The sequence below is a fragment of the Dendropsophus ebraccatus genome, chromosome 9 (assembly GCF_027789765.1).
Source record: "Dendropsophus ebraccatus isolate aDenEbr1 chromosome 9, aDenEbr1.pat, whole genome shotgun sequence".
NCBI classification, from domain to species: Eukaryota; Metazoa; Chordata; class Amphibia; order Anura; family Hylidae; genus Dendropsophus; species Dendropsophus ebraccatus.
The window spans coordinates 110992124-111005616 of record NC_091462.1 but is presented as its reverse complement, the minus strand read 5'-3'; the positions used below and the strand labels follow the sequence as shown (position 1 = coordinate 111005616).

General features: G+C 45.9%; 1 protein-coding gene across 5 annotated transcripts in view; it reads left to right on the top strand.

The window, feature by feature from the left end:
* Nucleotides 1–13493, top strand: part of LOC138801497 (uncharacterized) — a 120649-nt gene that overhangs the window by 84424 nt on the left and 22732 nt on the right. For 3 of the 5 annotated variants that reach the window (XM_069984397.1, XM_069984396.1, XM_069984395.1), the window contains exons 18-20: nucleotides 1065–1412; nucleotides 3141–3434; nucleotides 6377–6724. In XM_069984397.1, the coding sequence (XP_069840498.1) occupies nucleotides 1065–1412; nucleotides 3141–3434; nucleotides 6377–6724 (990 nt within the window). The remainder of the gene's footprint in view (nucleotides 1–1064; nucleotides 1413–3140; nucleotides 3435–6376; nucleotides 6725–13493) is intronic. The other 2 variants (XM_069984399.1, XM_069984398.1) reach the window with 2 other exon arrangements.

Here is a 13493-nt window from a genome sequence, read left to right as displayed (position 1 = left end):
GGAGTTCTGATGGGGGCGTGCACTGATGCGCCCGCATCAGAACACTACGGCCATAAAGATCATCCAGCTGGTACTTAAGTACCGGCCGGGATGATCCGGGCAGAGACCGGCCGTTCCGTGACCCGGCCAGGGTCACGGAACTGCCGGTCTCTTACCCCGTGTGAACATAGCCTTAAACTGCAGAGACCAGCACCAGTCTGGTCCCTACAGGTGTGGGCAGGAGAGTTGCTGGCTCTGCTTCTGAGCCCACCCAATGGCCAGGTCATACATGTACAACCTGGAGCAAAAAAGGGTAAACAATAGGTTATTATGTGATAACACCCCCATAAATTACCAAATGGAAGTCCCCTAGAAGTGATAGGTAAACTTTCATAAGAAAACATTTTATTAGACTAATATAACCCGGAGGTTACATATATAATCTGAGGTGTTGGTGTGCAAACCCTTCTGGCAAAGATATGGAATGACAGTGAAGATGCTTACAGAACCTTAAGATCCCCGTGCACATTGTACTAAAGTTGTGGAGATGATCGGTGGTGCTTGTGGCGTGGAGATCCAGCAATAATCGTACATTATACATACATTGTGGTAACAATACATTATACAGTACTTAAGTTGGCACAGCCCACTAAAAGTGTATGGGGGGGGGGCTTCCGACTATATTAACAGTTGATATCGAGGGATAAGTCAGTGCCAGAGTAGTGTGGCTGTGGCCTACTGTTCTCCGTCCCATGAAGAACACATGAACATTTAGTCGTGCCAAACATTTATATGTATGGGGAGAAAGGGAGAGATGCTACCGGCTAAAAAAACGTCATTCGGCCAGCAGCTATTGAAGGTGTATAGACATCTTTTGCAGCCTGAATGCGGCTATCCTGCCTTATCTAGAATTTTGTCTGTATAATAGTTGTCTATAGCTGCCTGTCCTCTCATAATAATACGACCATGCTCATCATGTCCTAGTTAGATCCCGCTGATATATAATGTGGGCAGTAAGGGTTTAGGCCATTTTGGTAACAACAAAAACTATTGTTGCTTAACACTTTTATGGTGACATTTTGCAGAGTTGTTTAGACGTCCAATATTACACGACCTTGAATCGTCTGATCTGACTGAAATGACTGAAGCCGAGATACAGTGCAGAATCTCTGGCTATTACCCTGATGATGTGACTGTGAGCTGGTATAAGAAGGAGAAGGGAGCTCAGGGATTGGATCCTTTATGTGGCAAGAATAAGTATAAGACGTCAGTCACTGATCCCCAGAGACAGCCGGATGGCACCTACTCCTGTACAGCCAGTCTGCGCTTCACCCCAACAATGGAAGACCAGGAATCAGAGATCATCTGCAGAGTGCAACATCTCAGCCTGGAGACACCAATACAGAGAAGCTCCAGACCCCTACGTGTACAAAGTAAGTATGGCACAGCATGAGAATAACATCTGTACAGGAATCAGTAATATCAGGGGCGGTGCTGTTTTCGCAGATATGTAACAGTTTTTTTTTTGTCCTGGATAACCCCTTTACCTTTTCTAGAGTTCACTATATGACACGGTTATAAAATGTTGCACATGATTCATAAAAAATGTCCTACATCTTTACCTTGATTACATATTATACTGGAGAAGGTGTGGAGATGTGTGAGTCTCACAGACAGTGTACTTTGCCTGTCCATCCAAGTAGAAGCAAATTTAAGTTGAGCGCCATTGGATGTGGCCAGCGGCAATACCTCCAAGCATATTTGCCACCTAGTATCCATACCTGCCCCACCACAAGACTCAATGTAACAGCAGCCAGGAGGACAATGAAGCTATGGAGGCCAAACAGTGTAGCAGTGCTAACAAGAGAACTGCAGAAACCAGGTAGTGTCAGCTTCTTTGTGACTCCAGTAACCAATGCCCATACAGCAAAAACAGATGTCCCCAACAATTCTAGTTATAATATGTAATATGTTCCTATGAAACATTCAGGTTACTTTTGAAGGACTTGATGGTGGGTGAGAGCCGGATGTGTCGGAGTAGTGAGAGCCGGATGTGTCAGGGTAGTGAGAGCCGGATGTGTCAGGGTAGTGAGAGCCGGATGTGTCGGGGTAGTGAGAGCCGGATGTGTCGGGGTAGTGAGAGCCAGATGTGTCGGGGTAGTGAGAGCCGGATGTGTCAGGGTAGTGAGAGCCGGATGTGTCAGCCGGATGTGTCAGGGTAGTGAGAGCCGGATGTGTCGGGGTAGTGAGAGTCGGATGTGTCAGGGTAGTGAGAGCCGGATGTGTCAGGGTAGTGAGAGCCGGATGTGTCGGGGTAGTGAGAGCCGGATGTGTCGGGGTAGTGAGAGCCGGATGTGTCGGGGTAGTGAGAGCCGGATGTGTCGGGGAAGTGAGAGCCGGATGTGTCGGGGTAGTGAGAGCCGGATGTGTCGGGGTAGTGAGAGCCGGATGTGTGAGGGTAGTGAGAGCCAGATGTGTCGGGGTAGTGAGAGCCGGATGTGTCGGGGTAGTGACAGCCGGATGTGTCAGCCGGATGTGTCAGGGTAGTGAGAGCCGGATGTGTCGGGTTAGTGAGTTCCAGAGTATGGGGGAGGCTTGGGCAAAGTCTTGGAGGCAGTTGTGTGAGGTACAAACAAGGGGGAGCACAACTGAGATGGGACAGCCCCATGGTCAGTGAGGGGCTGAGGGGGATGTCACTTCCGAGATGAGTTTGTCTCAAAAGTGGAGGCTCCGCAATCAGAGGGGGACACCGAGGAACTGTGGACTGGAAAGCATAACATGTTTATTGTTTTATATGGGGAAGGCCTGTAGTGGAGTCTTTCTCTGCCCGGCATGATGTGTCAATATGATGCCGGGAGCAGGGAAAGTGTTTGAATCTCTGCAGTTCTGTAATGCAGCAGCAGCTTCAAAGAAAATACAACTTGCCCAATGCAGTCAGGTAATCAGCAAACAGTAATGCCCCCCCCCCTCCCCATTGTATAGTAAAATTCTGCATAACTTTATATCTTACTATAGATGCTCATATAACTATTCATGTCTATCATAACCCTGTATTGACATCTATACATTCTGCTTTACCTCCCCTCACCTGATAATCACTATTTTATTTGGTTGTAGAACTCCCATATTCCACTATTCTGTATATTTCTTATACTTTTCAGTGAGCCCTGAGCTGAGAGATGGAAGGATACTGACCTCCTGTGAGAAGGATTCGGTGCTCTGCTCTGTGACACTAAGAAAGTTCTTCCCTAAAAAAATTACTATAACATGGAAAAATGGAGAAAACCCTGTAATGCCATCAGAAACAATCCTGCAGGTGAATGAGGAAGATGAAGAAGCGTTTGATGCCATTAGTGAATGTAGAATTCCTTGGGACAATCTCACATTCCCTGTTCAGGTAACATGGGAGCACAAAGCTATGGCAGAACCTCAAAGCTTACAGCTACAACGCACAGGTAAGATTAACCAAACAACATAATATACTACTACAATAAAGGCAAATACATAGAAGGAAATCATCTAAGATGGTGACTTAGGAACCTATTAGAGGGGCCAATGGGGGCCCAATCAATAATGTAAACAAGCGCCAATCTGCTAGATCAGCGCTCCTTTTCTGAGCCTATTACACAGCTCCATAATTGTTTAGCAAGGGCTGTTTATAGATATACTGTATATTAGTGATGTCCGTGCAGTCCTTGCCCTAAACTGTTATACATTACCTCTCCACGCTCCCGATCTTCTCTTCTTGCTTCTCGGAGCTGCCGAGACCAGTAATTGGCCTGTCAGCTCAGAGACCACTTCAAGGCTACAGCCCTGGTGTTGAGAAGCAAGCAGAGGGCAGGAAAAGAGCGGGAGCGTGGAGAGGTAATGTATAATAGTTTATTCAGTCATAGGCGATGGCTGCACATCACTGTTACAGCTAACGTGTGCAGTCACCAGCCAATGATTTTAGGTCTGGACCTAAAGACACGATCAGTCGAAGATCTTTGTCATCAGCTGATCGTTGTCTCTATTACACGGAATAATAATGTGCCTGATTCGCCACTGAGAGTCAGTAGATGTGGAGTCAATCAACTAAATGGGTATGTAACCAGATAGGCATACATGCTGTTATGTGCCCATTGGGCCGGGGTTGCTGAGGATAAAGATAATTTTACCATTTTCTTTAAACCTTTAGTTTTGTTAATATGTGAATGTTTAAAATAGAAAAGATGAAACTTGGCATTGCTACACGTGTGCACCTTTGTCAGTGCGCTTCCCATATGGACTCCATTGTTGAGTGTTGTAGCAATCCGTGTGTAATTTTAACAAAGACCACAGGAGAAGCACTCCAAAATGTATGCGATGCATAAGTACAGTAGTAGCACATATGGGGTCATAAACTACTGTTTAGGAATACAAGAGGGCTGAGAGGGGAAGAAGAGGATTTTTCTAGAACAGTTTGCGGGCACCATGTGCATTTGCAGTGCCCCCTTAGTACCAGTACAGTGGAAGCCCCCCAGAAGTGACTCTAATTTGGAAACTGCACCCCTCAAAGAGATCACCTTAGGATGTAATGAGAATCTGCAGGTGTTTGAGTAAAGCTTTTAGAATTGGGCCACAAAAATTAAAATTTACACTTTTATTCCGTAGTAAAACCAATTTTTTAGCTTCAATTTTTTTTTCACGCAGAGTACAATTTCTCTTGAGTACAGCAGCACCCCACTTGTGATCATAAATTGCTGTCCGAGCACACAGCAGGGTTTAGATAGATAGGGGTGTAATTTTACATATTTAGCACAAATTTTTCTGGAACCCCTTATGGGCACTATTGCATCGCTGGCTCCTGCACAGTGGAAACCTGTGAGGGCTACGGCGGCATCCCGTGCTCTGGGCCGCCGCCGCACCCCCTCCTTGTCTCCTGCAGCCGCCGGGGTCCGGGTGCAGGGACCCGGCGCTGCTGTTAGTTCGGCCCCCGGGGGCGTCTTACTTCGCCCCGCTCCTGTCTCCCTTTGTCCCGCCCGGCGCCCGTCCCCGCCTCCTAGGGCGCGTGCGCCAGCTGTCACAGATTTAAAGGGCCAGTCCGCCCCTAATTGGTGTATGCACATAATCACTTCCTATAAATCCCAGCATGCCCTGTCCCTCGTGTTGGAGCCTCTATATGCTTCCCATAGCGTTTTGGCCCAGCTCCCTGTTGTTCCTGTCCGCTGCCCTTGTCTGTTGTTCCTGTCCGCTGCACCTGTCCTTTGTTCCTGTCCATTGCCTCTGCCATCTGCGGTTACACCAGAGACCACTATCTGCACGTTCTCCTGCCTACTGCTCCTGCTTCACCGTGCCAGCCGTCACTAGCAAGCCAAACCAGGGGTAGCGACCTGGGGGTCGCCTGCCGCAGCAAGTCCATCCCGCCTTGCGGCGGGCTCTGGTGAATAAATGAATATTTTTTAGGCTATGTTTACACTACGTAAAACTACGGCCGTTGTTGCCGATGGCAACAACGGCCGTAGTTTTTGTGCAGCGGAACACAGCCTCGTATAAGCTCCGGCTGGGATCTGTGCGGCCCCGCAAATAACTGGCATGTCAGTTTTCTGCGTCCGGAATTCTGTGAATTCCGGCCGTAAAAAGACCTGTCAGCTCCGGCCGCTTGCTTCACTGTGTGCCATGGGAAGCTCTGATGCGGGCGCGCGCTGATGGGGGTCTTATGTGATAAGACCCCCATAAATTACCAAATGGAAGTCTCCTATAAGTGATAGGTAAACTTTCATAAGGAAACATTTTAATAGACTAATATTACCCGGAGGTTACATATATAATCTGAGGTGTGCAAACCCTTCTGGTAAAGATATGGAATGACAGTGAAGATGCTTACAGAACCTTAAGATCCCCGTGCACATTGTACTAAAGTTGTGGAGATGATCGGTGGTGCTTGTGGCGTGGAAATCCAGCAATAATCGTACATTATACATACATTGTGGGAACAATACATTATACAGTACCCACTTATAAAAGTGTATAGGGGGGGGGGCCTTCCAACTATATTGACAGTTGATATCGAGGGATAAGTTTATATTGAGGGATAAGTTGGTGCCAGAGTAGTGTGGCTGTGGCCTACTGTTCTCCGCTCCATGAAGAACACATGAACATTTAGCCGTGCCAAACATTTACATGTATTGGGAGAAAGGAAGAGATGCTACCGGCTGAAAACGTCATTCGGCCAGCAGCTATTGAAGGTGTATAGACATCTTTTATAGCCTGAATAGGGCTATCCTGCCTTATCTAGAATTGTCTGTATAATAGTTGTCTATAGCTGCCTGTACTCTCATAATAATACGACCTTGCTCATCATGTCCTAGTTAGATCCCGCTGATTTATAATTATATAAACTATTGTTGCATAACACTTTTATGGTGACATTTTGCAGAGTTGTTTAGACGTCCAATATTACAAGACCTTGAATCGTCTATTCTGACTGAAATGACTGAAGCCGAGATACAGTGCAGAATCTCTGGCTATTACCCTGATGCAGTGACTGTGAGCTGGTATAAGAAGGAGAAGGGAGCTCATGGACTGGATCCTTTATGTGGCAAGAATAAGTATAAGACATCAGTCACTGAGTCCCAGAGAGAGTCGGATGGCACCTACTCCTGTACAGCCAGTCTGCGCTTCACCCCAACAATGGAAGACCAGGGATCAGAGATCATCTGCAGAGTGAAGCATCCCAGCCTGGAGTCACCACTAGATAGAAGCTCCAGACCCCTACGTGTGCAGGGTGAGTATGGCACAGCATGAGAATAACATCTGTACAGGAATCAGTAATATCACATACAACCTGAGGACAGGGGCAGCGCTGTTTTCCCACATATGTAACAGGTTTTTTTTTTGTCACAGTTATAAGAACAAAAATGGGTAAGAACAAAAATTGAGATGTAACCTGTCCGATATGGATACATGTTTGTGGACAGTATGACTTAATTGAATGGAATACACACTAATTAAGTGTAAACGATAATTGAATATTACCGGTAGTTCAGTGTGGAAGCAATTCATAAGATTACATTCAGCGGAGCGCGCACTGAAGCAGCGATGTGATCTTCCGTGTACCTGATGTTAGCCCTGCTTCAGTGAGTGCTGCGCTGCACTTAAGTGATTGATACCGGTTTTAAGACATTTCAGCAGCTCCCCCATCAGATCTTATCTACCCCCCCTGCAGGACGATCCCCAATCCAGAGAATTACAGAGCAGCACACACGACAGCCGACAGCCAGCGATGTCTTCTATGCAGCAGCTGTAACGACTGCTTCCCTGAGCTCTGCGCTGTACTATAGTGATTGATGCCCTTCTTCAGAAGTTCCATCAGAAGTACAGCGCAGAGCTCAGTGAAGCAGTCATTACAGCTGCTGCATAGAAGACATTGCTGGCTTCGGCTGTCCTGTGTGCTGCTCTGTAATTCTCTGGATTGGGGATCGGACAGCAGGGGGGGTAGATAAGATCTGATGGGGGAGCTGCTGGAATTTCTAAAAACAGGTATCAAGCACTTAAAGGGGTTATCCAGCGCTACAAAAACATGGCCACTTTTCCCCCTACTGTTGTCTCCAGTTTGGGTGGGGTTTTGAAACTCAGTTCCATTGAAGTAAATGGAGCTTGATTGCAAACTGCACCTGAACTGGAGACAACAGTAGGGGGAAAAGTGGCCATGTTTTTGTAGCGCTGGATAACCCCTTTAAGTGCAGCGCAGCACTCACTGAAGCAGGGCTAACATCAGGTACATGGAAGATCACATCGCTGCTTCAGTGTGTGCTCCGCTGAATGTAATCTTATGAATTGCTTCCACACTGAACTACCGGTAATATTCAATTATCGTTTACACTTAATTAGTGTGTATTCCATTTAATTAAGTCATACTGTCCACAAACATGTATCCATATCGGACAGGTTACATCTCAATTTTTGTTCTTACCCATTTTTATTCGATTCCTTACGAACTTTTGCAAAGTTCGTAACGAATCTGGTTCGTTACGGTTCGGTTCGCTCATCCCTACTATAGTCCATAACTCCCCTCCTTTATCTGCGGTTTTAATAGCTATGTTATCTTTCATAAGTTTTTTCAATGCTTTATTTTGTGCAGAATTTAAGTTTCTTGCAGATCTAGATTTTTCTTTTTCATACTTTTCAGGTCTGACATGACTTTTTTGTAAAAAGTCTCAATTATAGGGCCCTTGCTTTCAAGGGGATAAAAATAGGATTTAGGTTTCAGTGTGTTTTATATTGGATCCTCCATGATAGTATCTGCTAGCTCATTGATGTCCACAATTGGAATTTTTTCCGGGTCATATACAAGTTTTTACATGGAAAAGTGTCTTTTTATAGTCAGCTTGCGGACAAAGTGATTTAAATCAACAGACAATTCAAATAAATTAGCTTCATAATCAATGTATTTTGAAAAGAGAGAGAAATTTTATTTACACACCAATTCCTTACATACTACTTCTTTACAGCTTCAAGTACAACCTTTAGGCTATGTTCACACTATGTATATTTCAGTCAGTATTGCAACCAAAACCAGGAGTGGATTAAAAACACAGAAAGGCTCTGTTCACACAATGGTGAAATTGAGTGGATGGCCGCCATATAACAGTAAATAACGGCCATTATTTCTATATAACAGCCGTTGTTCTAAAATAACAGCAAATATTTGCCATTAAATGGCGGCCGTCCACTCAATTTCATCATTGTGTGAACAGAGCCTTTCTGTGTTTTTAATCCACTCCTGGTTTTGGTTGCAATACTGACTGAAATATACATAGTGTGAACGCAGCCTAATGCTGAGGACACTCAAATCTATCTCTTGGGTTCATATGTCAACTCTCTGTCATCCAGGATCCCAGAGTGTCAGCTACACTTCTCCTCCCACTTTCTAAAGCTCAATATGGAAAAAACAGAACTAATCATCTTTCCCCCATCTTGCCTCACCCTCCATCTAATCTGTCAATTACAATTAATGGCTGCACTCCCCCCAGTCCGCTGCTTTGGGGTCACCTTTGATTGTACTCTGTCTTTTAAACCGCACATCCAGACGCTGACCACCTCCTGCCGCCTGCACCTCAAAAACATTCCCTGAATCCGCTGTCTGACTCCACAATACTGCTGGTCCATGCTCTCATCATCTCCCACCTGGACTACTGCAACATCCTCCTCTCTGACCTCCCATCTAATACCCTTGCTCCCTTTCACTCTATCCTTAAAGGTTATCCGGTGTTCAGCATTTTTTTATATATTGCTGCTGGTGCATATAAAACAATAAACATGTTATGCTTCCCTGTGCACAGTTCCTCGGTGTCCCCCTCTGATTGCGGAGCCTCCAATTCTGAGACAAACTCATCTCGGAAGTGACATCCCCCTCAGCCCCTCACTGACCATGGGGCTGTCCCATCTCAGTTGTGCTTCCCCTTGTTCGTACCTCACACAACCATCTCCAAGATTTTGCCCGAGCCCCCCCCCCTATACTCTGGAACTCACTACCCCGACACATCCGGCTCTCACTACCCCGACACATCCGGCTCTCACTACCCCGACACATCCGGCTCTCACTACCCCGACACATCCGGCTCTCACTACCCCGACACATCCGGCTCTCACTACCCCGACACATCCGGCTCTCACTACCCCGACACATCCGGCTCTCACTACCCCGACACATCCGGCTCTCACTACCCCGACACATCCGGCTCTCACTACCCCGACACATCCGGCTCTCATCCACCATCAAGTCCTTCAAAAGCTACCTGAATGTTTCATAGGGACATATTACACATATTATAACTAGAATTGTTGGGGACATCTGTTTTTGCTGTATGGGCATTGGTTACTGGAGTCACAAAGAAGCTGACACTACTTGGTTTCTGCAGTTCTCTTGTTAGCTCTGCTACACTGTTTGGCCTCCATAGCTTTATTGTCCTCCTGGTTGCTGTTACATTGAGTCTTGTGGTGGGGCAGGTATGGATACTAGGTGGCAAATATGCTTGGAGTATGAGGTATTGCCGCTGACCACATCCAATGGTGCTCAACTTAAATTTGCTTCTAACTTGGAAGTTATAAGTAAAACTTCCTTCCTGCTTCGACTTGGATGGACAGGCAAAGTACACTGTCTGTGAGACTCACACATCTCCACACCTTCTCCAGTATAATATGTAATCAAGGTAAAGATGTAGGACATTTTTTATGAATCATGTGCAACATAAAATAAGACTTTTTAAAAAGTCCCAAAATTTCACAATGAGAAACTATCAGTAGGCAGCTGTTACATTATTAAAGGAGAAGTCCGTCAGTTTATAAAATCCTGCAGGGGGAGGGGGGAAATTGATCACAAGTACAGAAGGCCCCCCGCCTGGATCTCCGACGCTGACACTGCTGATGGACTGGCCGCTTAGCCAGTCAGTGACTGAGGCAGGACAACGCTCCAGTAACTGACTGGCTGAGCGGCCAGTCCATCAGCCGGGACAGGCCTACCCCCCTCCCCCCCCCCCCCCCCCCCCCCCCGAGTTGTGAAGATTTCTTCTGGTGAGGGTCTCACCGCTCGCCACGGGCACGAAGAGAGGTAAGTTAGTACTTGTAATCAGTATCCTCCCTCCTGGCTGCAGGATTTTATAATTCGCTGGACTTTTCCTTTAATAAAATTGAACTGAGAGGAAATAATATGGCCATGATGCCAGTATCTAGGCAAAGCCACTACAAGGTGATTCTTTTACCATAGCAATGAAAACTGCCACAATACAGATGAGTCCATGCTGTGCCATACTCACGTCTCACACATAGGGGTCCGGAGCTGCCCTCTAGGGGTCTCTTCAGGCCGGGATGCTTCACTGTGCATATAATCTCGGATTCCTGGTCTCTCAGCATTGGAGTGAACAGCAGACTGGCTGTACAGGAGTAGGTGCCATCCGGCTGTCTCTGGGACTTAGTGACTGATGTCTTATATTTATTGCCATATAAAGTGACAGATTCCCGAGATCCCTTCTCCTTCTTATACCAGCTCACAGTCACACCATCAGGGTAATAGCCAGAGATTCCGCATTGTAACTTGGCATCAATCATCTCTACCAGGACAGGCTGTTCAATGGCTTGTAATATCGGATCCCTCAAAAACTCTGCAAAATGTCACCATAAAACTTTTTAGCAAATAGTAAAAATGATGGAAGCACGTCTAAATAGAAGATAATGGTTTATCTAAATATCAATAATTTGATGGATCGAAACCTTTACTGAGGGCAGATCATGTCAATCTTACTGATTTTTTTTTGGTTATGTCACAGAAGTGCATGAAGGTGATGTTGCGATATCACCCATGTGGATTTAGAGGGGAACTATTAGCAGGTTGGACGAATCTAACCTGCTGATAGCCCCCTATAGCAGTGGGGACGCTGAAGGCAAAGGTTTGTGTCTTACCTTCCTCCTCTGGGCCGGTCCCACTCTGTTAAATGCTTTGATTAGCAAAGGCCTCATCCAAAAGGACCCGGAGTTGGCTATTATACTCCTGGGTTGGATCCCAGTCCAATTTAAGGTAATATTTCTAATCTAATAAAAATCCTCATGGCTTCTCCGTAATAATACCTATAGTCTAGGGATGAGCGAACTTTTGAAAAGTTCGGTTTGGTTCAATCCGGCGAACTTTCCTGAAGTTCGGACTCGTACGAACCGAACCTCAAACGAACCTTGCTCTAACGGCTGAATGATTACATATTATACTGGAGAAGGTGTGGAGATGTGTGAGTCTCACAGACAGTGTACTTTGCCTGTCCATCCAAGTCGAAGCAGGAAGGAAGTTTTACTTATAACTTCCAAGTTAGAAGCAAATTTAAGTTGAGCACCATTGGATGTGGTCAGCGGCAATACCTCATACTCCAAGCATATTTGCCACCTAGTATCCATACCTGCCCCACCACAAGACTCAATGTAACAGCAACCAGGAGGACAATAAAGCTATGGAGGCCAAACAGTGTAGCAGAGCTAACAAGAGAACTGCAGAAACCAAGTAGTGTCAGCTTCTTTGTGACTCCAGTAACCAATGCCCATACAGCAAAAACAGATGTCCCCAACAATTCTAGTTATAATATGTGTAATATGTCCCTATGAAACATTCAGGTAGCTTTTGAAGGACTTGATGGTGGATGAGAGCCGGATGTGTCGGGGTAGTGAGAGCCGGATGTGTCGGGGTAGTGAGAGCCGGATGTGTCGGGGTAGTGAGAGCCGGATGTGTCGGGGTAGTGAGAGCCGGATGTGTCGGGGTAGTGAGAGCCGGATGTGTCGGGGTAGTGAGAGCCGGATGTGTCGGGGTAGTGAGAGCCGGATGTGTCGGGGTAGTGAGTTCCAGAGTATAGGGGGGGGGGCTCGGGCAAAATCTTGGAGATGGTTGTGTGAGGTACGAACAAGGGGAAGCACAACTGAGATGGGACAGCCCCATGGTCAGTGAGGGGCTGAGGGGGATGTCACTTCCGAGATGAGTTTGTCTCAGAATTGGAGGCTCCGCAATCAGAGGGGGACACCGAGGAACTGTGCACAGGGAAGCATAACATGTTTATTGTTTTATATGCACCAGCAGCAATATATAAAAAAATGCTGAACACCGGATAACCTTTAAGGATAGAGTGAAAGGGAGCAAGGGTATTAGATGGGAGGTCAGAGAGGAGGATGTTGCAGTAGTCCAGGTGGGAGATGATGAGAGCATGGACCAGCAGTATTGTGGAGTCAGACAGCGGATTCAGGGAATGTTTTTGAGGTGCAGGCGGCAGGAGGTGGTCAGCGTCTGGATGTGCGGTTTAAAAGACAGAGTACAATCAAAGGTGACCCCAAAGCAGCGGACTGGGGGGAGTGCAGCCATTAATTGTAATTGACAGATTAGATGGAGGGTGAGGCAAGATGGGGGAAAGATGATTAGTTCTGTTTTTTCCATATTGAGCTTTAGAAAGTGGGAGGAGAAGTGTAGCTGACACTCTGGGATCCTGGATGACAGAGAGTTGACATATGAACCCAAGAGATAGATTTGAGTGTCCTCAGCATTAGGCTGCGTTCACACTATGTATATTTCAGTCAGTATTGCAACCAAAACCAGGAGTGGATTAAAAACACAGAAAGGCTCTGTTCACACAATGATGAAATTGAGTGGACGGCCGCCATTTAATGGCAAATATTTGCTGTTATTTTAGAACAACGGCTGTTATATAGAAATAATGGCCGTTATTTACTGTTATATGGCGGCCATCCACTCAATTTCACCATTGTGTGAACAGAGCCTTTCTGTGTTTTTAATCCACTCCTGGTTTTGGTTGCAATACTGACTGAAATATACATAGTGTGAACATAGCCTAAAGGTTGTACTTGAAGCTGTAAAGAAGTAGTATGTAAGGAATTGGTGTGTAAATAAAATTTCTCTCTCTTTTCAAAATACATTGATTATGAAGCTAATTTATTTGAATTGTCTGTTGATTTAAATCACTTTGTCCGCAAGCTGACTATAAAAAGACACTTTTCCATGTAAAAACTTG